The sequence below is a fragment of the Aspergillus affinis genome (genome assembly GCF_023601865.1).
Source record: "Aspergillus affinis strain CMG 70 chromosome Unknown NODE_69_length_187866_cov_87_282759, whole genome shotgun sequence".
NCBI lineage: Eukaryota > Fungi > Ascomycota > Eurotiomycetes > Eurotiales > Aspergillaceae > Aspergillus > Aspergillus affinis.
In genome coordinates, this window is record NW_026515850.1 from 52,206 (window position 1) to 74,596 (window position 22,391).

Below are 22,391 nucleotides of genomic sequence, written 5' to 3' on the forward strand. Positions count from 1 at the left end.
TTAATTGTGCCAATCCCCCGGCCTATCGAATGCTTGCTAGGGGCATTTCGATAGATTAGTCTATGGGTAGAAGGTGTTAGAAAATGTACTCTGCATCGCACTTTGAAATATTTGCCTTTCCTCACCATGCGCTTCTCCTGGTTGCTCGTCCTCTGCTCGACCACCATTGTCAAAGCATCTAATGTGGTCGAGGTTGACCTGGTTTTTCCCGCGCAACGAGACATATGCGCCTACCGAAGACTTCCCTGTTGTCTTTGCTGTACAAAATGCCGAGCGCGCGAAATTCCTCAATTTTTACATTTCTTAAAACATATGGAATCGGGAAAACATGGGGGGAAACGACACCGTTAGCTGGTGTCACGATTTGAGACAGACAAACTGGTCTGACCACGAACCCTACTTTGCGTACGATTTCTACAAGGACAACTTCAAGACCGAAGGTCGTTGGGTACCGGTCTGGACTGTGCATTGGGACAGTTGCGGTGAAGATATCTTTGTTCCAGATTGGCCCGATGATATGATTTACAATATCTCAAGTTTGCCTGTCCCATTCACCATCAAGAATTCCGCACCGAAGATGGACCTTGTTGCTGCTACAGCCAACAAGACATGCCCCGGATAACTAGGGCTAGCTATAAATGTTACCAGTCATACTATGAGAGTCCCTGCCGAATTGGAGTGGGATGGAGGTGAGACATGTGCCGTGGTGGCCTCATCCACCCCGACTCCCACCCCAGATCCTTGCCGGGTCAAGATCGACTCGAATATTGCTGGGAGTATGTCGGCCTCCTGGAAGGCACGGCTTTGCAAGGGTATCAAACCGCCATCCGATTGCCCGAAGAAAGAGAATGCCGCCGAGAAACTGATGGCCATCGGCGTATCTTGTTTGCTAACTGCTTTGGGAGCGATTGGTTTCGTTTTGATATGAATTTAAACCTGTACTCATTCCGCGTATTATTAGATAGAGCAGATCTCATAATGATACTTTCGTCTCTGACAATCCACCCCCGAGGATATTGTGTATCTAGTTTGTTTCAATCGCGCATGCGCTTATGCTCCGTCCACGCCGCAACTTCGATGGGCATCATCTCTCTGTCCTCATCGGAAAAAGCTAAGTGATTAAGAGCAGATTGCACACAATTTCCCCTAGTAATCTAATGCTAGATTAGACAAGAAAGATATCACCTGAGATGAGCCACTGGCTAACCGGGAAGCCTGTCAGGAGTTTTCGCACTACAGAACAAGCGTCTCAGCAAAAGGGCACCGAGGACGGCCCTACGGCCGCAATTAGATATCAACTATTCTATAACCGTGCACAGCGGACAGGGCCCCTGTATGTACACAGTATGCACCTAGAAAGTACCTATTTTAGTGGCGGCTGGTTCACCCATTGGCCGACTGGACTGAACGCTACTGATTACTCCAAGGCTAGAGATCTCCGCCAGTAGTCCCCTCTCACAAGGGCACTGAGCTTTAGCGATAGTCTGCCAAGTTTGGTCGGAAATTAGCTCTCTCCAAATCGCTATGAAATTGCCAAGGCCTTGACCAGGGTGTGTCCCAGGGTTTTCAGCCAAGTTGAAGCGATGCGACGTCTCGGCAGAGCATATGAGAGAAAGTTCAATGACTCGACGCGAGGACCCTATGAAAGGGGAAGAGGTTTCCAAACAGTACTAAGACCACTTTCCGAGAATAATTTCTCATTCTCATTTTAAATACTTATATGCTTACCATCATGCTCTCCCTCAGACGTATTGTACAAGAATGGTGACTTCGTCATGGTTTGCGGCAGCACTTGGGGTTGTTGGCTTCATTATTACCACCAATGAAGCTGTAGGCACGCCAGAACACCCATTCCCTTCCACTCCGAGTCATGATCTGCATAACTACCACGATCGCCCAGGACCGACAAAGTACTCGGGCGTATTGAGCGAGTGTGCAAAAAGGGCGGATCACACACGAAGTGGCAACTGGACCGAGTTCGATTGCACTCATCCAGTATTTGTAGACTTCTCTTACTACACGCCCTCCGAACAGTGGAAGCAGTTGAATGCGGATGCAGCATGGAGAGACGTGGTCAGGATCTGGAAAGAGACCGAAAAGGGCCATATGAGTTTCATAGAGTCAGTCACAGACACTCTCAAGGTCCTGGATTCCAACTGTGGGGAAATAGGGACCGGAAGCTGCCTCCCACAAGACTGTCCAAGAGGTGCAGACGGATCGTTTTCTGGACCTGCGGCGCAGCTTATCTGGAACTCGCTGGTGGAGGTTCATCACTACTACGAAATGTACTATAACGCTTTTGACGTGTTCACTCGGATTTCGAGCACCGTACTTGAAGAACTGGAGAAAGAATTTGCGCCAATCTCACCGGAACAGGATACTGAAAAATGGCTCTTCGTGCTTACGGACCTCTTCTCCCTCGGAACCCTTTCCACCGCCGGACCATTCATCAAGACCGATCTCAAAGAGAGACCATACTTCTTTCAGAAAAGTAGCTTACTTGAGAATCCTAAGGACATTACTATAATATTAATCGGAAATAACCCCAGCATCGCCCATGACATGCTAGACGGGGATAAACCTTCGTGGGTACTATCACCGGCTAACTTCTCGGATTATATGGGTCAGGTAACCTTTGGCTGGGGCCATGTTGCTTCTCATGCACTCGCGGAGTTGTTCAGCGGAACAGAAGAAGGGCTAGAGACTCTTTGGAGCACGATATCTAACGGAAAGCTCGCCGACGGTGCATTCGAAACAGGGGGGCCCCAGTTCGGTAATGCCCATAATGAAATAAGGCCCAATGTTCAAAAGAAATTCTTCGGCTTTGTAATTCCTGCGCTTTGGAAGGTCTCTCAAACTTACACATTCATCATTGACTCGGGCTATGGGTGTGATGAAGATAGACCGCTCAGCAATTACCTCGACGACAACACAATGAACGCCACTGGTGTCTGCCTTGAAGAAAAACGCTACTACCTCGTGTATCCGAACAAAGGAAATAAATTCTCGACGCCCCAGGGCCTGGAATCACTCCCCAAAGAAGACCTGGTCAAGGGATCTGTCCGTACGTGGATTCACAATGGCAAGGAGAATCGCGGCGGCTTTGGGGAACCGATTGACAAAGTCACCATGGAAAATTTGATAGATGCCGACATCATGGCACCGGGTTTCATCCGTATCCCCGTCTGCAGCGCTGAACGCGCAATTCAATCCTGGAAGATAGGCAAGAAGGGCTCCAACTACTTTTATCCCTGCGATATCCCGCCAGGCAAGAACACATGTCGTGAGTCGACTTTCGAGGACCAAACCAGTGACGCATCGCCTAGCATTGATGATTGTCTTACCATTATCAAGAATATCGAGGGTGATGCCAGCACCGACTATACCCACCAGGTGGTTGGCAAGAGACATCGAGAGATTCTCTCGTTCGGGTCTTGTTCTTTTGGTGTGGAAGCTACCAAGGTTCATGGCAACGTGAACTTCGTCATCGGTGGACAGAATGCCATTGATATTATCAGAGACTCTATCAAGAGGTTCAGTAGGGATAGCAAGGTGGGAGCGAGGGGAGAGATGAATTGCACCGGCAATATTAAAGACCAACCAATTAAATGGGGTATCTACTAGAAAGATACCGCTCAGATGCTTAGAAGCCTAGGTGATGGTTAATGTATGTAAAGTCTTTTGTGCTTAGGATGTGACACTGTCGATAGTAGATGTGTCAATGGAACTTAGTGTATTCGTGCCGAACAAACTGCATATGCTATGCTTTCTCTGAAATCCATATTCTTGGAGCTTGATGAATATTCTTATGCGATGATCCTCAAGTCTACCATCACTCCCCAGATCGGGATACCTAGTCCTTTTGTCATCTTCTCTTGACGCTTCGCCTCCGATGTCCACCACCAGCTCGAAGTGACCAACCTAGTGGTCGGTTTTATCACAGCGACTTTGTTCATGAGGGAGTTGGGGAGTGTTCCAGTAGTTTCGGGCTGTTGACTTCACGTTTCCATACTCATGATCGACTTTCGCAAAGCACAATCCAGGGTTGGTTTATTGTTTCATTCGTTGATAATCGCCTAGCCTCAATTCCTACATGTCAAATGAACACGGTAAGCCAAAGGCAGAACCTATAGACGTGGAATGCCGCACCTCAGGGGAATACTCATCAAAGGGCGCTCTACAGCAAATATGACGCCAATAGTTCCACTGTCTAGTTTTTGCATCGAGCGCTTTATGGCAAAGCTCACTAGAATTGATGAACATATAGTTAACTAACTGAATACGGAACTAGAACATTAAGAAGCATAAGCTGATCGCCTTGACAAAAATAGAGAAAAGATCAACACAAAAATTGTTTCGGAGGCCGACGCAATAGAGCAATAGATTTTGAAACGGCAAGAGAAAGAAGAATTGGCTGTCCCTACGAGTTGAAGCCTTTGGTGCTCGGATTTAGTGCTGCATTAAAAGGACCGGTTCCAATGGACTTGAACGTGAACGGAGTAGGCGTGGCGGTGGGTTTAGAGAAGGTACTCGAGAAGGATGGCTGGAATTTATCTTGAGAGACTGGAAGAGTTGTCAGCAGTGCATAGACTCAAAGTTCATGATTGCTCACATTTCGAGTTTCTGGACAAGGGCCCAGGAGCAGTTTCGGACTCAGACAAGGGCTCCGAGGCTTGAGGGTTTGTTAGTTTGTGCCGCGCGGAGAGATAGGATGTAGAGCTCACCTGATGATGTCACAGTGGGACTTTGCGACGAAAATGAAGGCCTCGGTGAAGTGGAGGACCCTTGGCCTAGAGTGAGTGTTAACATGGGATTGCTACATGGCAGAGAGCTAATTACCTGAAGAGATCGAGTCTGAGGAAGTAGAAGGCAATTTTGCCTTGGAGCCTACGGGAGTAGCCTTATTAGATCGCGATCCATCATATTAGAGAGAGGAAGGGCTTACCAAAGGGCGGCATTGATGGAGGGTGAATGTTGAATGGACCAAATGCCCGCAAACCCGCTTGAAGTTTCGCCAGCTCGCCACTTAAACGGTCGCGCTCTTCCAGGATATGGGAAGGCTCGGCGGCAAATTGCTGGACCTCCTCGTCTTTCATATTATTGATCGTCTGGCTGGTGAGTATTCGATCCAGAGGGCGAAGAAGACAATTTTCAATCGCCAGTGTGGCTACGTTATCCACGAACGTCACGATAGCGGTCTAAAGAAGGGGTTAGATGTTAGAACTGTGATAGGACCAATGAGATAGATGCCGACACACCTCATAGTAAGCTTCCATCTCGTCAATGATCTCAGCGGCTGCATGCTCGTCGGCGCGAATTCTGAGGTTCGCAAAGGCATCCTCGAGCTCACTGAAAGCAAGCTCAGTGGCTGGATCAATGGGTTTTCCTAGTGCTGATCTGAATCTCTGGAGCTCACGATCTCTCCTCGCCTGCTGGATCCGGACAAGGAAACTCTTTCCGACTGGTAGTGGATGACCTCGTTTGAGATAGAAAGTCAATTCGTCGAGCTTGTCCAGCAGACTCTCTCTAGTCTTCTCTAGTTCAGGCTCTAATAGATCCCTAAAAACCAGTGAAGATGTGTGTTCGTCGGTCAGATGCTTTAGCACGAGGGAAACAAAGTATCGAACTGATTCCCAAGTCGCCATCAAATGGCTTCTCGCAATCTCTTCCCATGGCTTGGACTGATCGCGAAATAGATCACCGACAAGAAACTGATTGGCGCTTCCGGGCATTTCAAGTCCCCGATTCTTGCGTGCCTGCTTACTGACTTCGAGCTCTAATGTCTTTCGATCCACCAAAGTCGGCTTCCAGTCCTGCAGGTAAGGATTAGACGAAAGATCTTCTCGTTTGGTCCTTGAGTGGGAATAAACAATCTCTCGACGGTATCCTGCGACCTCCATAGCTTCTGCGAAGTACTCATTGCGTCCGCGAATAATCGCGCGAAGACGTCGGAAATCCTGCTCATCCGATTCCGGATCAAAGCCACCGAAGAAATCATCGTCATACATGCCATTGAGGGCTTGACCGGTGATTCGCTCGAAGGCGCTACTGATGTGAAGCAAGAACCCCTTTTGTTCTTGGATGGTCGCACGGGGAGTACCGAGCTTCCGTAGGTTTAGCTGACGCTCCGCGACCTTCTCTTTGATGTCCGCAATGAGTGCTGGCAAATTGCGACGGATGTGTTTCAGAAGAACATCGCTGAGACGACTGCGTAAGCTGTCGATGCCGACAGAGTCTCGAGGAATAGACGACCACCTCCCTTTGCTGAAGAACTCTTTTTCCTTATCGTCTCTCTCCTTGTGCGAAGATTCGCGCGTGCCGTAATCGCGGTTCCGTAGTGCGTGCCATCCCAATTGGAGGCGAATCTTTTCATTCCGGACAAACTTCAGCCAAATTTCCTCCTCTTCAGAGCCAGAAGAGGCACTGTCGGGGTGTGTGATAATTCCCATAGTGCGTTCGCGGCGGGGATCGAATCGCTCAGCAATATTTAGGACTTGTTGCAGATGATAATCTTGTTTGCACGAGATGACGGCGAGAATGATGCTTCGAGTATTTTTCATGTATCTCTCGGTCAAAGCATGGACAATGTCTCGCCCTACTGCACCCTGGTCCTTGCTGATGGAGTAGTAGAGCCCAGGGAGGTCAACGAGCGTCAGTTCGGGTTTGTCGGGTCCTGAAACCTCCACTCGCAGCACATCATCGCTGAAGCCTGAGTCCTCTGAATCCTCAGAGCTATCGACTCCCATGTGCGCTTGAGCCTCCTCAATTAATTTCCCCAAGTTGTTGCTGTCCGGAATCGATTCAGGGGAAAAAGATCGCAAGTGCTTTTTTCTCTTTTCATCGGTTCTTGAGGGTCCGGGCTCGATTGATACCTTGATGCTCATAGACTCGCTACGTCGGAGAATGACCTCTGTTGCAATGCGAGTGCAAAGGCTGGTTTTGGTTGGGAACTGAACGCGCGAGATAGCTTCAAGGACCGAGCTCTTTCCGCTGGACTGATTCCCACAGACGATCAGCTGTGGGAGCTCCACAAGGCCCCCAACGCCAATTGTGCGGAGCTCATCAATGCGATCAAGGAGCTTGGACTGCTCTGACTGCAATTGGTGCAGGGCAGCATCTTGCGCTGCGGAAGACATGATGTGAGTAAGATGATAAGAGATGTGGAAGGAGGAAATGAACAGAAATGCACAGCTCGGAATAGGGGGAACATGATCAACCTTTATGCCTACTGCGAAGGTGCTACAGATGCGAAGTTGCGAGGCTGGGGGCCGCTAGAGCTGCGGCGTAGTGACTTTGCATAAGTCGATGTTTTAACCCCGGTCACATCCCTGCATCACAATTCTCCCGTCACCACAAGCGATCTGTTTTTGGAAAAGAATGGGGTAGCACTAAATTAGGTGTTGGCACTGCCTCCCCTTTGAATTGGCCAACGTGCAAGGCAGATTAAATATAGGTCTGGGCTACAGGGGGATCGCCAGCCCTGATTTCCCGATGCGGAAAGTTGAAGCCGTTTCGGCGCTTGTCCGGCGTTGGGCGGAAATTTGTCATTCATCCCTGTTGGTTGATTGATAAGCGCCTGGAGGTAATCCCTAGTGATCCAAGCTGCCTGGAAGGCATTGAAGTTTAGAAAATGGTCCTTATCATGAAGTAGTACATGTGATCCAAACTAGGCCGTATCCTAACCCGTCAACTCTGTCCAATAACATGAAGATAGGAACCGCCTTTACCTGTTAACTGTAGGAGATATTATGCTCTACTCCAATCCCTGCACATTCCAAACACTGTTCGACAAAACTTTCCATATTCCACAATTAGATGAAACTTTTTCCAGCTCCCCAGCGCCTCATGCGACAACCTCGCAGAAGGATCTGTAACCGGCTTCCTGTCTTTATTGGGTCGTTTCGGTGGTCCTGGACTAATATTACTCACATCATTAGCCGTGATACATTTTGAATCCTGGTGCGGTTCAAAATAGAAGAAACGAATATGTAAAACGATAGGAATGGACGTTTGTCGCTCACCTAAACGTGATGGGCAGCACCACCACATCCCCGACTCTCTTGCTCCTACCTCCATCTATCAGTCCAGTCAAAGAGTTCCAATCTACACCTTCTGTCTGTTCCAACCAATTCTTAACGGTCCCCGTAATTGCCGCGGGCCCCGTCAGAACCAATGGATCAAACGCCATCAGCTCCTGTTTTGCTGCAGGAGAATTTAGATTTCCTTGATGCCGGACTGACACGGCACGCAGCACCTCTGATGTTTGATTCGCGAAGAGCGAGAGGACGGGATGATCTGGTGCAGCGGCGAATGCCCACTGCGTTAACTGAACAGGAAAGTAGTAGCCGCTTCGCCAGTAGGTGTTCGTTCGGGTTGCAGTCTGCTTCGAGGCCGAATATGGCACGGATTGGGTTGTGTTTGTCACTATCGAAAAGAGAAGGGTGGGTCTTGTTTGTGGATGGTTCAACCCAGGGGGTAAGGTCTGATGGCTCTAGCCATGAAATTGGGCGACGGAGGAGATGTGTGTCAATATCTGCATATTGTTCATCGCATGACTTGAGTTAGATGATGAGTAGCAAATGAGAAACGGGAACATACGATGCCACCAAACCACTTAATAGCCAGGACCCGAAAGACGTCGCTGCGCTCTATATCCCTTGGCAGGGAGTGAAAATTACCGATGAAGGAAGGCTCATATGTATCCAAGAGCAACTGCTTTCCTTCATCAACCCAGAGAAAGTATGCCATATTGTCCGATATAGCTGTTTTCAGCCAGGTCTCTGCGCCTTGACGGATGCTGTCCGGCCAGTGTGTGATATTGATATCCGACCATTGCTGATGCACGAGTAGCGGAATTTCCGAGAGCGTATAGTGTCGTTATTCGAGATTGCATATTGGGAGGCAAGGCGCGCAGCGTCAACGATCGTGGAAGGAGGTGGCGACGTAGGTTGGATCCAGTGTGGTGGGACGTACCACGCTTGATTTGTATATTGTTAGCTTTTCTGCTCATGATAAGATTAGGCTACATTGAGACTTACCCCCCTGTCCCATTAGATGAGTGAACGTGATGCCATAGAAGAGGATATCTCTCACTCAGCTCGTGGATGTCAGGTTGAGTTTCGGTTCTTGGGAATAGCAAGGAGAATATGATCAAAAGTGTTGCGACAACCACCAATCGACCATAGCGACGCCTGGGAATCCGAATGAACATTGATAATGGTTGTGCATCCTAGTAGGGAATGTCTCAGGTCAATCACCTGCCCACCAACCATGGGGTCAAAGATCAAAAATGTGACATGAACAGGTAGACATAAACGGAGGGGTAAAATGCAACCTGGAGACCTGCGCTCAGAGCCTGAACGTTGCACAGAGTCATGGCTGAGTCAATCCTGCATAGGTAAAGTATCACAGAGAGGCCATGTCCTGAGTTCCTACAAGAGAATTGGGCAGCAGTGAAGGTGATACAGACTAGTTATCCCCTCCACGGTCCCCTAATCAACTCAGTACCAAGTAGGATTAGTCGATACCACATTAAATCGGAGGTTCTGGCAAATCACTCACTCCTAAGCAAATGGATGTAGGTATACGATAGTTTGGCGCAATTCCCAGGATATAATTCGATCATCTGGCCAGAACTCCCGACTTAACGGGAACATCCACATACAAACATCGTAGCCTATTTGGCTAGAGAATTCAAACCAGTGACGTCAGTTCCTGCCTGCGATAAGAGAATTGATTTTCTGAGTCTAGGCATTCTTTTAAGCTGCTGAGTGGCTCTCTTGGCTCGGCCGAGGCGACGTGCTTAGAACCTAGTGGGATGTTGTACAGGCATATATGTTAACTAAGTTGCTAGGCTTAGGAGAGTTTGATCTTCAGAAGCTCTCATTTTGGAGTGTATCTGTCGACCTATCTTATTTAAGGTGACGCCTCAGGAACCTTGCGACTATGACACACGCATTCCAAGGGCTGGTGGTATATTCTAGTGTGTATTCAACTTAAGAACAGAGAGACTAGGAGAATATTATTAAATCGATCAAATCTTCGATCAGTGTTCTCCAGGGCAAACGTTGTAAATTTATAATCTGGATCGCACCAAACCCATATCTTCACATTTCTTGTTACTAATACGCTATTCCATATTAACATGACAATTTTACAACCTCGCCCTCACCTTTGCTGACAACTCCGCATCCCTTGCTAACGACTTCCAATAAGCATCCTTATGCTGCAAGATGGCGAATCCCTTTTCAGCCCACGAATCATCCCACGGAAGCAGATCATACCCCTTGCTTCCCTCTGCCGGCGGGCCAGCCAAATCACGCAGGAAGTCAAAATAGTCTTTGAAATCCGGCTTGATCTCATGGAACAATGCCGTCGGACCTTTATACTTCAAATGCTCCAGCTCCCACAGGTCCTGTTCCTTCTCACTCGGTAGTGTCTTGGCGTTTGTGCCGGCGAAGTACCGCGCCACCGCGACGGCTTGGTACTCGTATACTCGGAAACTGATAGCCGCGCGGACCTGGCCGACTAGTGCGAGCGAGGGGTCTCCGATCTTGAAGACATGCTTGTAGAAGCCCGCGACGCGGTTATTCGGCGTCACAGGGTCTGGCGTCAAGAACGGGTACGAGAGTTTGTACCCGGTCGCGAAGATGATCTTGTCCACGTCGGGGACGGTGGAGCCATCGGAGAATTTCACGGTAATCCCGGACGCTGTGGTCTCGATGCCCGAGATCGTGGACTTTTGCTCGACCCCGGGAATCTTCCAAACGGATTCCAGCGCCTCGTTATAGCCTCGCTGGGATAGATAAAGCGGTCCCTTCACGACGCGATGCAGATCCGCCACGATATCAGCGGACGAGATATTCCCGCCTACCACGACGACTTTCTTCTCGACGTAGTCATTCTGCGAACGGAACGCCTTCGAGTGTTCGAAGTTGCCGGGGTGCACCTTAAAGGCGACATCGAGGCCCGGGATATCTGGGATCAAGGGGACGTTGTAATGACCCGATGCGACAACCACGGCGTCAAAATGCTCCTGCCACCAGTAATCGCGCGGCACGCCCCGATACAACTGGTCTGATTTGCGCAGCGTGACGGCCCATTTAGATCCTTGTTTCTCGACCCGCTCGACGGTCGTGTTGAAAGATACAAGTGGTAGATACTCGCGGAAAAGATCCTCTAGGTACCCTGCGACTACACGGAAGGGCCTCGAAGGGTTGTTATGGCCGAATTGTTTGATAGAGAGGGCTGAATTGACGGGCGGGAAGGAGGTGTGCGTAAAGGCCATTGCGGCTGCGCCGACATTGCTGTCTAGGGTGTCGTAGATAGCTGTACGGGCGGTAGTGTCTTCAGACACAGGGGGCGTGAATTGAGGTAATTTGGAGGGAATCTCATTGCGAATGGGTAGAGATGCGGTTGGACTTGGGAATGGATCAGGTGTAGGATCGTAGTGCCATAGTCCACCGACCTGATCTCGCCGTTCAAAAACGCGGATTGTGTCGAACACATTCTCGTCGCTGAGAGCCTTGACGGCGGAGAGACCGGAGGGGCCGGTTCCAATAACAGCGACACGACGATATCGAGGGCCCATTGTTTATTACTGGGAGCCGGAATGTAGGATAAGATATTAATCGATGAAATGTTTGGAGATTCGTCGTTGTTTAGAGCGCCCGCAACAACGCATCAGCAATTTATAGGAAACCCTTGCGCAAAGCTACCCCACCCTGTCGACATGATTCAACCTCAACATAGTAAGAGGAAGCTACTCTAAACTCCGGAGAGGAGACATTGATCTGAACTCTCATTGGGGATGCGTTGTTGACGTGATCCGCGCTAGAATGAGCTTTGCTGTCGGACGCTATCCGGGGACACGTCTTAAGGCACAGAATTAGGGCGGACTATACTGGCCATACTAAAAAATTAATTGCTCCTAAAAAAAAACTCTTACCGCGCACACAGCTAAAGTAAATAAAATATGATACATCTATTTTACATAGTTATCAGGACCTGATAAAAGCAACCCCGAGGAGAACCTAAAGTTAATCAATATTAGTGAGAGGGTGACTGCGCTAGCTAGTCTCAAACACCTGCCTTCCCTTGTGCCGTCGATCATGCCGAGTAAGTACTGCGATAACCGCCACTACACCCAATTGCGCCACGGTCGTCGCTAAATTCGAAATAAATCCCCTGCGAAAGTTCGGTGCCTCTACTGCAGGATACTGAAGTAGCTGCGTCCAAGCAGACATGGCCTGACCGATTGCGTTCATACTAGCCGTTACAATGGCGCGTTCCTCGGCATCATTGGCCATGGTTAGGGTCGCCCAGCTCATAGTAAGTGGACTCATTGCTATAGAGATTGGCGTCAGATAGCATCTTGAAATGATAGGAGAAAGGAGAACTTACCACCCTCGGCACCAGTGAGAATAAAACCCGCAAGGCGCCCAGCTTCCCCAACATCCCAGACAACCAGCAAGATTAGACCCAACATCACCGGCAGCGAGACAACAATACAAAGGAGCCAAATGTTTCTCGTCTTGTCGGCAACAGTACCGGCGATTAAAGCAGCGACAATTGAAACGGCCGTCGCGATAGTCGGTAAAGTGTTCACCCTCGAGACGGAATAGATCTCCGGCTTAGCTTTCAGATAAAGGTTGAATGGAGTCGACGAAGCGAGAAAATTTTGGTCGACTAGAATCCACTGCGCAACAAATACATACCAGTGCCAGCGACCGAGTACTCTTTTGAAAAGATCGACTGAAACAGTAAGTTGACTGGGAGCTGTAAGACCAACGAGACGAGAATTGGCTAGCTCGTGCTCTTTCTCTGTGAGGAAGCGTGGTTTTGCGCGGTGAGGAACATCGAGGAAGGCGACATAACCTCTGCTTTGGTTAGTATATAGATAAAGCCAAAGAACTTAGTCGAAGACATACAGAATGCATATGGGTATGGTGATAACGGTGCAAACAATAAATAGCCATCTAGAAAAGTCAAATGAGTCCTGTTCATTCAAGATGTTGATTTCAAAACGCACCTCCACCCAGCTAAGCCATGCGTGTTGTTTAAATTAGTATACGCCGCCGCTTGTAGATACCCAGCGAACATAGTCCCCAGGGGTGAGGCGATGAAGAACAAGGAGACCCGTCTCCCAATCTCCTGAGGTTTGTACCACGATCCAATCACGTATATAACACCAGTAAAGGAGCAGGACTCGCAAATACCGATAAGGACTCTCATTGCGTAGATTGTCGTTAGGTTTTGAGCCCACGCGCAGCCAAAAGTAAACAGTCCCCATCCTGCCTCGAGCGTTGGCAGAATAATATTGATCGGACTCCGAGTAAGGAAATAGCATGCCGGAATCATGGATACGCAGTACGCTACCCAGAATGCGGTGGTGATATAATTGATTTCATTTCCCTGGAGTCCGAGATCCTCTTTCATTCCACTGCGTTATCCATCAGTGATAATCCGGCATGGAGAAAGAATGCGACATACGACACATAAGCGTTGGTGATGGCCTGTTGATCAAGATACTTTGTGAAGAAAGACAAACATCCAAATGTTAAGATTAGAAGGTCGAGTTTCATCACCAATCGTTTTTCCAAATAAGTCATATCAGTTGGATACCATCGCACGAAAGTCAAGAATCGGATCCATGGCCCTTCGTGCGTGGGCACCTCCGCCGATAACTCATGGGTATTAGTGCTGAGCTCTTTTGATTGATCCATATCGGAAAGCACGTAGTGTCGTGTATCCTGAGTGAATTTGGAATCGAAAAATGAATATTTATATGCCCCCGTTACTTTTTAGAAGTAAGGGATTCAATCGGGACATCATGTTCGGCACATGTCCGGCATTGCCTCCACTATGACAGAATCCCCGTTCCAAAGAAAGAGACAAACATTTTAGCGAACAAATTGGCGTTATGCCAAGCAGCATACACCTGCTTCATAGAAATGTCAATTTGTTCTCGGGTGGGATGGAGTGATTGCCGAGAATGATGGTGTCATTCTGAAAGCCACCTTCCCTATGTGGTTTGGGCTGATGGTATCATAACAACTTAATATATACAATTTGCAGCCTTAGCCAACCACGATGTTTTATTAAACCAATGTTGTGCATGTGTCATGTTAAATGGTTGGTCCTGCTAACGCCATCAATACTGTACCATTCATAAGCGAGTATTGTACCATTGATCGTCGATATTGGCATTTCCGGCTGATAAGGTACCTGCTTAGTAGTAGCTGACACTCTGACCATAATTAAATGACTTGGGTCTAGAACATAGCGATTCACTCCATTGAATCTTTCATTGTGCCATAACGTTTGTAAATATTGCGGGTTATAAATTCGTCCTCCTAGGCCCGAGATGAGCCATGCGACCCAACATAGTTCCCCGAAGAGCGACATCGACAACATCATGGCCCACTTGGAATCTCGCAAACATATTTCTCCAGATTCGGGTTTTCCAGTAACACTTCATCCTAAGTTCAACGCCAAGATCAGAGACCATGTCCCTCCTGACCCCATTCGCGACCCGTTCACCCCGCCGAAGGATCGGGCCTTTCTTGCCGACAAGAAAAAGAAGGCTTTGTTTTCTATCGCGAAACACGTAGATCTAACTGAATCAATTGGCACTGTACTTGAAAATGTGCAGCTGTCGCAACTGAGCGGGCAACAACTAGATGAACTAGCTTTGCTTGTGAATGAGCGTGGAGTGGTGTTTTTCCGGGATCAGGACCTGACAACAGAGAAGCAGGTCGAGCTGTTTGAGCACTACGGTGAGATACTTCTTTGAACAATATGGTGGAGCTAATGGAAGGACAAAGGGGTATTGGATAAACATCCTGCGCAGAAGGTATCAATCGCCATTCCTTTTCCAGGTCATATCTAACAACGAGACAGGACCAGAAAGTAATTCATTTCCAAGGTAGATTAGGGGACACATAATTGACCAAAGCAGTTCGTGAACATCCATGGTAGTCGAGAGGATCACCGAGAGATTGCAAACTATACTCCATGGGTGAGTCCCATCATCGATAGCAGCGATGAGTACCGTCTAATCCGCGAAGCCGAGCGGCGAGTTCCACGCAGATACATCTTTCGAAGTGAATCGTAAGTTCGGCCATTCTCGCAATTTCGAAATCTACTTATGTCAGATAGCGCCATCATACTCTCTTCTTCGGATGGAAGAACATCCTGATGTAGGCGGAGATACCGCGTGGGTATCCCAATACGGACTCTATGACGCTCTTAGCACAGCGTACAGAAGATTCCTTGACGGCCTGCACGCCGTACACACATCTAGACTGCAATGTCAGTTTTCCGTTTCAGACTCTCTGGAGGGAAGAAATACTAAATCATCAAAGATGACACTATTCTGGACCTCTGGGGCGTGGGACCCAACCGCCCCCCAATTGACACGCATCACCCTGCGGTCCGCACCCACCCAGTCACGGGACTGAAAGCCCTAAATGTCAACCCCGGTTTCGTGACGGGATTTGCTGAACTGAAGAAGCTCGAGTCAGGTAGGCATTTATGGCATTATTACCAAAATGGATGGTGTTGACATTGATTAGACAAGCTATTGGACTTTCTGTCATATCATATCCACGCCGCTGACGATCACTATGTTCGATGGAAATGGGCGATTGGAAGTGTCGCGATGTGGGATAATAGGTATGTTGTTTTTGATAACGGTGCCAAGAAAACAGCTAATGTGGCACAACTTGTGTAGATGCAGTCTTCACAGAGTGATCCCCGGTACGTATAAAGGAGCTAGACGGGGAATACGGACAACAGTGTTTGGGGAGAAGCGTAAGTCGACTATTGACTGATGACATGATGAAATCTCGCTTGAACTAATTAATAATAGCTTACTTGGATCCTGCAAGCGAGAGCCGTCTAGAGCGTCAAACTCGTGAAAAAAACGAAATTTTGAAAGAGGGAGAGCAAAATAATGAGGACATTGGGGATGGGCCGAAAATTCCAGCTTGAGCTGAAGTAGTAGGGATTTGCTAGTCAGGTTGTTTTGTGGACTATGATGGTATTGAAACCAATCCCAATATGTTTCTATTGATTATAAATACTGGAAGAGCCAATAGTGGACTTCAGCCTTTCAGAATTCTCTGTTTCTTCCATTCTTTGACATTTTGCAACTGATTCTATATTCGGGTGGTGAAGCCGTTGCGGGATCAGTTCCCGAAGACCCTCAAACCAAACTTTAAGAAACATTCTTTGGTATGGATTCAACGATGGGACTAACCTCGTAATAAGACCTCCAAACTAGCCTAAATCTAAGCTTGAATAAGATGATATATAGGTAGGCAAAGCTAGTCTTCTCTGCAGCCTTGGTGACAAACAGATAGTGATCTGATGAGTCATTTTTATCTCCAACTGTATATCGACCAATTAGAGGGCAATCACAGAAGTAGACCATTGATTGAACTAACGAACAAATAAGCTACCCCCAAAGTAAGATAAATAACCACGCTCCCTGTCCCTACCCTAATACACATTGTATCACACTAAACACCGCCCAACCATGCCGCTAAACATCCTCCTCTATGGCGTCGGCAGTGTCGGTGCCATTTACCTGCACCAACTGCAACGCGCTGGCTGTACCGTAACCGCCATCTGCCGCTCCAACCACGACGCTGTGCGCACATCCGGCTTCACCCTGACCAGCGCACTCTTCGGCACAGTCACCTACCGACCAGATCACGTCTACCGGAGCGTCAACGACCTTCCCCGCGACAAAACCTACGACTACATCATCGTCACAGCGAAATGCTTCCCTGACAGCACACCCTCCCTCGCGGAGCAGCTCCGCCCCGCGCTGACAAACCCGTCTCGCTCCACCACGGCCATTGTGCTGGCGCAAAACGGCATTGATATCGAAGCACCCATTGCTGCTGCCTACCCCGACAATCCGCTCATTAGCGGGGCTATCTACCTCCCGGCTACACAGACCGAGCCGGGGGTCATTCAACACCCGGAACCGTTGAATAGGATTGAACTGGGCACGTATCCCGCCACCGCACCGCAGGGTCACATCGATGCTGCCACGAAGCTTGCGGAGACCATGCGGGCCGGAGGAGGCGAGGCCAGTGTGTTCGAGGATATTCAGCAAGCAAGGTGGAAGAAGCTCATGCTAAATGCGGCGTGTAATCCAACTGGTGCCCTATCCATGTGCACGGATGGTGGGTTTTTAGTCACTTCGCCGTTTGCGAAAGACCTAGTGTGGGGTGTTATGATGGAAGTGGTGGCGTTGGCGAGAAAGGTTGGTGTGACAGGGGTGAATGAAGAAGAGGCGGAGAAGTTGTTTGCTATCTCGAAGAAACGGGCAGAACTAGGAACGGGGAGAGCATTGAGTATGTTGCAGGATGTGAGAATGGGAAGACCGTTTGAGGTAGAGGCGATTGTGGGTAATGCAGTGCGGTTGGGGCGAAGAATGGGGGTGGAAATGCCGAAGTTGGAGACTGTATACGCGTTGGCTAAAGGGAGATATGATGTTATGGTCGAGACTGGGAAATAGAGATACTTCGATAATTAGATAGGTCACGGGGCTGTATATAGATGATGATAGATGGATCATCAGGCGCGAATGGAATCATTCCCAGTCTGCGCATCTTAGCCAGTGTTATAGACCAAAGAAAGACTCTACTACAATGTGGAAGATGAACTGATGCGAGAACCTCTCGGACAATAAATCCCCAGTTTGAAAGAACAGCACATTAAGATCAGTCTGTAAAACAAGAAACATCAAGAAGCCCAAAGTAACACCGAAAAGAACATTGGCTCAGCCCGGCAAGCATTTGGCTACCTAGAAACCTCCCACTCCCACCTACTCGCTCTTCCAGACCAAGTAAAGGAAGCTTTTGCCTCGTCCATCGTTGATATCGGTGCTGATGCCCTCAAAGCCCAAGGACCTGACAGTATCGTAGTTGACTTCGTGGTCGCGACGAAGAATACGGATATCAGTGATTTTCTCATTGCCGCTCCGCTCCAGACGCCAGACGGAGGTATCGGTATTTGCCGCCGGCTCCTTTGGCAAGATCTTTGAAGTTACCGTCGGCGTCTCCCTGGATGATGATGCGGACGCTGGTGACGGAGTTGTCACGCTGCGAAGTCCACTTGGGGACGAGCCATACGAATCTTCAACAATCAGTACAGGGATCACTGGAAAGTTTAATGAAGATTAAAATTTATAACGTACTCTCCGCCATAGCCGGAATTGATGTCACCGTTGTTGGCGTCGACGACCCAAATGGCATCGGAGGGCTTGTTGGACTTCTCATTGCCGTAATCAACCTGGATGAAATGTCATTATAGGGATCAAGATGTGGAGCTCAAGAAAGAGTTACGTCAATGTCGCTAAGGTAATTTGCCTTCAGATGAGCTGGTTTCAAACGTATAATTTGAATTCCATCTTGTCAAATGCATGAGTTGAGGCTCTGTCTATTCGAGATGGTTACATGAGGATTAGCAGTGGAGTCCTATATTTGGTAGGTTGCATTCGCAGTCAATATGAAAGTTCTTGGCTACCAACGGGGCAACTTTGCCTCGTAAAAAAGGTTTATCTAATTGCAGCTGAGCGAAGCCTGGCAAATTTCACTGGAAAAAATCCGAGGACGCTGACTATAAAGCAGCCACATATACAAAGGAATGAGCCTCAGTTCATATATACCAATCGCCTGAATGCATCAACAAAGTAAGGATCCCGTGTGAGCTGACTTGGCGTCAGACCATTAAGACCTCCCCTAATGCTCGATAACAGCGGCATGCAACGTTGGTTTACTTAGTGCAAGGACCCCGTCCTTGCAATAATGTAGTACGGTGATTGGATCCGTAGTTTATTCCTGCACCTTACACTCGGGAACCAGGGATGAGATGAGACACCGAGACAGGGCGAGGCAAGCTTGACTAGCCAGCCCCTCGCCAGGTTAACCGCAGAGCCTATTGCTTAATAGAAAAGTAGTTCAGATATGATAATGCAAGCTTCTGGGCAGAATCGTTAGTTCTGTTTTGTGATAACCTCAGTAACGAAGAAATATTCTTTATTGTAGGCTAGTTACGAAACACTAGGTTGAGGAAAGAAGAAGAAGAAAACAGCGATTTACTGCATGAAGCAGTAAACAAACCCACTATATAAGACAAACGAACCAAACAGTGCAAACTATGCAAACACCCTAGGGTAGCGCGTTGCTGCATGCTCAGAACGTCACAAGAGTTATCTTTAGTTTGAGCTAGTTTTCTTCGAGCCTAAGCGTGTAGCTGGGCCTCTGGCAAAACCGGCGAAGTTTTTCAAATATTTATCTTCAATATAACTCTGTACTTATCAAACAGCTGAAAAATGTCTATTGCATTACCATGTAAGTTGTAACATTGGTAAAAATTATGACACATTACAACTTTCCTTTGTTCTGTCTCTTGGATCCACGTGCTGTACTGTACACTACCTAGTGGGTGGCTCACGTCAGCCACCGCAAGCTAAAAGAGCATTCACCGCAGCGAGGAAACCCTTGAGCTTCTCCGTCTCCTAATCTCTATTCTGCTATCAATTCTAATAACAATCAACCGAGAACCGAAATAACGATGGTGAGCTTGAAAATAGTCCAAGCTCACAACGCAACCCTCAAGTCCCTGGGAGCGGGTCTAGTCGGGGTATTTGGTAACGCTTTCTCAATTTGCCCCAAATCGATGGACGCTCATGTATACTGTAACAGTGGGAGGCACCTCCGGAATCTCTTTGTCTACAGCACTCGCTTTCGCCCGGTATAGCCTGTCGCCGAAGATCTACCTCATAGGCCGTAGCCAGTCAGCTGCAGACGACGCCATAACCTCCATAAGAAGCATTAACCCTTCCGCCAAAACGACATTCCTACAGTCAGACATTTCTCTGCTCAAGAATGTTGATCGCGTCTGCGCCCAGATAGCTGCGTCCGAACGAAAGGTCAACCTTCTCTTCATGACACCGGGGTACATGACGCTGAAAGGCCGTGACGAGACGGCGGAAGGCCTGGACCGCAAGTTCGCCCTGCATTATTACGCCCGCATGCGTTTCGTCATGCAATTGATGCCACTGTTGGAAGCTGCTGCTACGCCCTCGGTCGGGACGAGTGATCAGGACACTGCCTGTGCACAACTGTCGCGTGTTGTCTCCGTACTAGATCCGCATGTTGCCGTTCGTCTCGGTGGTTCTGGTGCGCTCGATTACTCGGATCTGAGTTTGACAAAGACTTTCACTTTACAGAGGTGCGGCGCACATGCTAGCCTTATGGGAAATTTCTTCCTAGAGGGCATGGCGCAGCAGCATGTGCATACGTCGTTTGTGCACGCGTACCCGTCCGGCGTGGATACTGGCATTTTCCGCGAATTGACAGGCGGACGGGCATTGGCCGCGGTGTTGAGACCATTTTTCTGGCCTTTCATGGTGCCGATTAAAGAGAGCGGAGAAAGGCATTTATTTGCTGCCACCAGTCCAAAGTTTTCATCAAATGCTGAGGGAAAGACGGTGAAAGGGACTGATGATGTGGCAGTCGGTAGCGATGGGATCATGGGGAGTGGTAGTTACTGGGTGAGTTGGAATGGCGAAGTATTCCCTGCGAACAGGAAATTGGAGAAAACAAGGGAACAGGGAGCGGTTGAGAAGGTGATCCAGCATACAAATGAGGTGTTTGAACGAGTATGTGACGAGGGAAAGACATATACATAAAGCAATTCTTGTGGTCAATGGGGGGAAAGCGCAGCAGGGTAGTTTGAATATGGGATCATCTTTCTTCGCAGCTATCCACGAATAGTAATCGGTCAATATAATCACTTGAGAAAACTATTTGCGCAGGCCTATTCTGTAAAGAAGACTCTTTGCATAAGCTGCCGCTACCATTGCCGCGTATCCATGCCACTGCTTGTTGCTGTGCGTATCAGCATAATTGCATATTCCACAAATGACGAGACAGGGGAAATGGTTCATAAGTCCTGATGCGTTGGTCTCCACACACAAAATACTTCTAGACGTACTCCATGCGTCTCGGGTAGTAGCATCTTGTACAACTTGGTTTCCAGAGGCTATCAATCCGGGGTGGATCACCGGGTTATCTTCGTCGGCACGCTCAGCTCACTATACCAGTGACGGTAAATTGTTGTTGCATACATTTGAACAGCTTGTTTTGTGAATAATATCGGACTTGAAAAGCTTGTCCGTATTTGACTCCGGTCGATGATATTTCTCCCACAGTCTTGGATTGCGCGCAAGTATTCCATTTATCACCTGTTGGAAACGGTTTCCTTTTCTTTCAAAATCTGCACGGAGGCCATTCACCCCATTCCGTGGAAGAGTTGGCGACTGATTTAGAAACCCTGTTGGCTGAAAGCCCTTGCCTTGTATGCGCTTGCCGATTTCGCACTGGAAAACACCACCCTTTGCATCATGCCTTGCGCTTACCACGATGTCACCCAGACGAATATCATTACTTTCACTTGGCACACCACCAGCGATGCCGACCATCAGCCCAATTCGGACACTTGGAAATGTGTGCAGCATGTCTCTCGCACCAGATGTTGCAGACGATAGACCGTCTTGCTGGTCCGGCATCAAAGCTATGACAACATTGAGCCGATAGTGTATGTGCTATTTGAGGAATTCGACCGGGAAGGGTAAAGGGCTTCTGTGCATCGATTTTCCCGAGACTGAGATTTGGAATGGTCTTGATTGTTGGTCGGAATCAAATCACAGGTCCCTCCTTGTGTAGTCAGTCCGCCCAGTTGTGCTGCATCAGAAGGATTCTGAATGACTGGGTAAGAGAGTCGCCTTCTGACAACAGGACCTGTTATATCGATAGTAGTATCGGTAGATACGGCGCGTTTTTGTCCTCTAATTGCTAATAAAATCAGATACACGGGTTGCCGTCAATGCTAGGCCGCTTCGGATGAGGACAAGACAAGTATTGCTTCCTGTATTTCACAGACAAAAATTGGCTGACTCTGTGAAAATATTCTGTAAACAAGCGGATGAGCCTTCTAATATTTCATTTTCCACATTCTAGGGACCTTATCATCGCAAGACGACGGAGCAAGGGAAAGTTAGCCGCCGAGGCTGAAACGAGGGGGCATTGCGCGCTGATCGCCCTGACCTGTCCAATCAATCCACTTCATTTCTTGAGCTGGGGTGAGAAGAATTTGGTGTTGTACCAAAACAAATCTGGCAGACTTATTTGATTTTTCGGGTGTTTCATTTGGCGATGTCATGAGAATTCGGGTAACCCTACAGTGTAGATGGGATGGCCTGATTCTAATGCGCGGGTACGATCAGCTATTCGACTAAATCGTCTCCACAGGGTTTCTATTATTGACAAGTTTGGCCCCCAAAATCACAGCAATCAGATGCCCGGAAG

The 22,391-nt window shown here is 48.3% G+C and overlaps 8 protein-coding genes across 8 annotated transcripts; 4 read left to right on the plus strand and 4 right to left on the minus strand.

Annotated features, from left to right (window-relative positions):
* Window positions 1-1,761: 1,761 nt before the first annotated feature.
* On the plus strand, window positions 1,762-3,624 carry KD926_009493 (uncharacterized protein; the record flags this gene model as incomplete). Its single annotated transcript, XM_053102137.1, has 1 exon — window positions 1,762-3,624. The coding sequence occupies one exon, from the start codon at window positions 1,762-1,764 to the stop codon at window positions 3,622-3,624; it is 1,863 nt and encodes a 620-aa protein (XP_052954331.1).
* Window positions 3,625-4,420: 796 nt separating this feature from the next.
* Window positions 4,421-9,051, minus strand: KD926_009494 (dynamin family protein; the record flags this gene model as incomplete). The annotated part of the gene is made up of 10 exons (XM_053102138.1): window positions 4,421-4,563; window positions 4,613-4,672; window positions 4,725-4,790; window positions 4,840-4,887; window positions 4,946-5,198; window positions 5,259-7,123; window positions 8,071-8,326; window positions 8,599-8,762; window positions 8,831-8,977; window positions 9,039-9,051. 10 exons carry the CDS (start codon window positions 9,049-9,051, stop codon window positions 4,421-4,423), a joined length of 3,015 nt encoding a protein of 1,004 aa, XP_052954332.1.
* A 1,102-nt stretch (window positions 9,052-10,153) lies between these two features.
* KD926_009495 (putative dimethylaniline monooxygenase) lies at window positions 10,154-11,590 on the minus strand (the record flags this gene model as incomplete). Its single annotated transcript, XM_053102139.1, has 1 exon — window positions 10,154-11,590. The coding sequence occupies one exon, from the start codon at window positions 11,588-11,590 to the stop codon at window positions 10,154-10,156; it is 1,437 nt and encodes a 478-aa protein (XP_052954333.1).
* A 478-nt stretch (window positions 11,591-12,068) lies between these two features.
* KD926_009496 (putative pantothenate transporter) lies at window positions 12,069-13,724 on the minus strand (the record flags this gene model as incomplete). Its single annotated transcript, XM_053102140.1, has 5 exons — window positions 12,069-12,346; window positions 12,403-12,878; window positions 12,930-12,977; window positions 13,031-13,441; window positions 13,492-13,724. The coding sequence occupies 5 exons, from the start codon at window positions 13,722-13,724 to the stop codon at window positions 12,069-12,071; spliced, it is 1,446 nt and encodes a 481-aa protein (XP_052954334.1).
* A 641-nt stretch (window positions 13,725-14,365) lies between these two features.
* On the plus strand, window positions 14,366-15,993 carry KD926_009497 (TauD/TfdA dioxygenase family protein; the record flags this gene model as incomplete). The annotated part of the gene is made up of 6 exons (XM_053102141.1): window positions 14,366-14,777; window positions 15,160-15,312; window positions 15,366-15,524; window positions 15,576-15,675; window positions 15,734-15,813; window positions 15,872-15,993. The coding sequence occupies 6 exons, from the start codon at window positions 14,366-14,368 to the stop codon at window positions 15,991-15,993; spliced, it is 1,026 nt and encodes a 341-aa protein (XP_052954335.1).
* A 547-nt stretch (window positions 15,994-16,540) lies between these two features.
* On the plus strand, window positions 16,541-17,533 carry KD926_009498 (ketopantoate reductase family protein; the record flags this gene model as incomplete). Its single annotated transcript, XM_053102143.1, has 1 exon — window positions 16,541-17,533. The coding sequence occupies one exon, from the start codon at window positions 16,541-16,543 to the stop codon at window positions 17,531-17,533; it is 993 nt and encodes a 330-aa protein (XP_052954336.1).
* Window positions 17,534-17,842: 309 nt separating this feature from the next.
* KD926_009499 (uncharacterized protein) lies at window positions 17,843-18,272 on the minus strand (the record flags this gene model as incomplete). Its single annotated transcript, XM_053102144.1, has 2 exons — window positions 17,843-18,153; window positions 18,215-18,272. 2 exons carry the CDS (start codon window positions 18,270-18,272, stop codon window positions 17,843-17,845), a joined length of 369 nt encoding a protein of 122 aa, XP_052954337.1.
* Window positions 18,273-19,708: 1,436 nt separating this feature from the next.
* Window positions 19,709-20,713, plus strand: KD926_009500 (uncharacterized protein; the record flags this gene model as incomplete). Its single annotated transcript, XM_053102145.1, has 1 exon — window positions 19,709-20,713. One exon carries the CDS (start codon window positions 19,709-19,711, stop codon window positions 20,711-20,713), a length of 1,005 nt encoding a protein of 334 aa, XP_052954338.1.
* Between the last annotated feature and the right edge of the window lie 1,678 nt (window positions 20,714-22,391).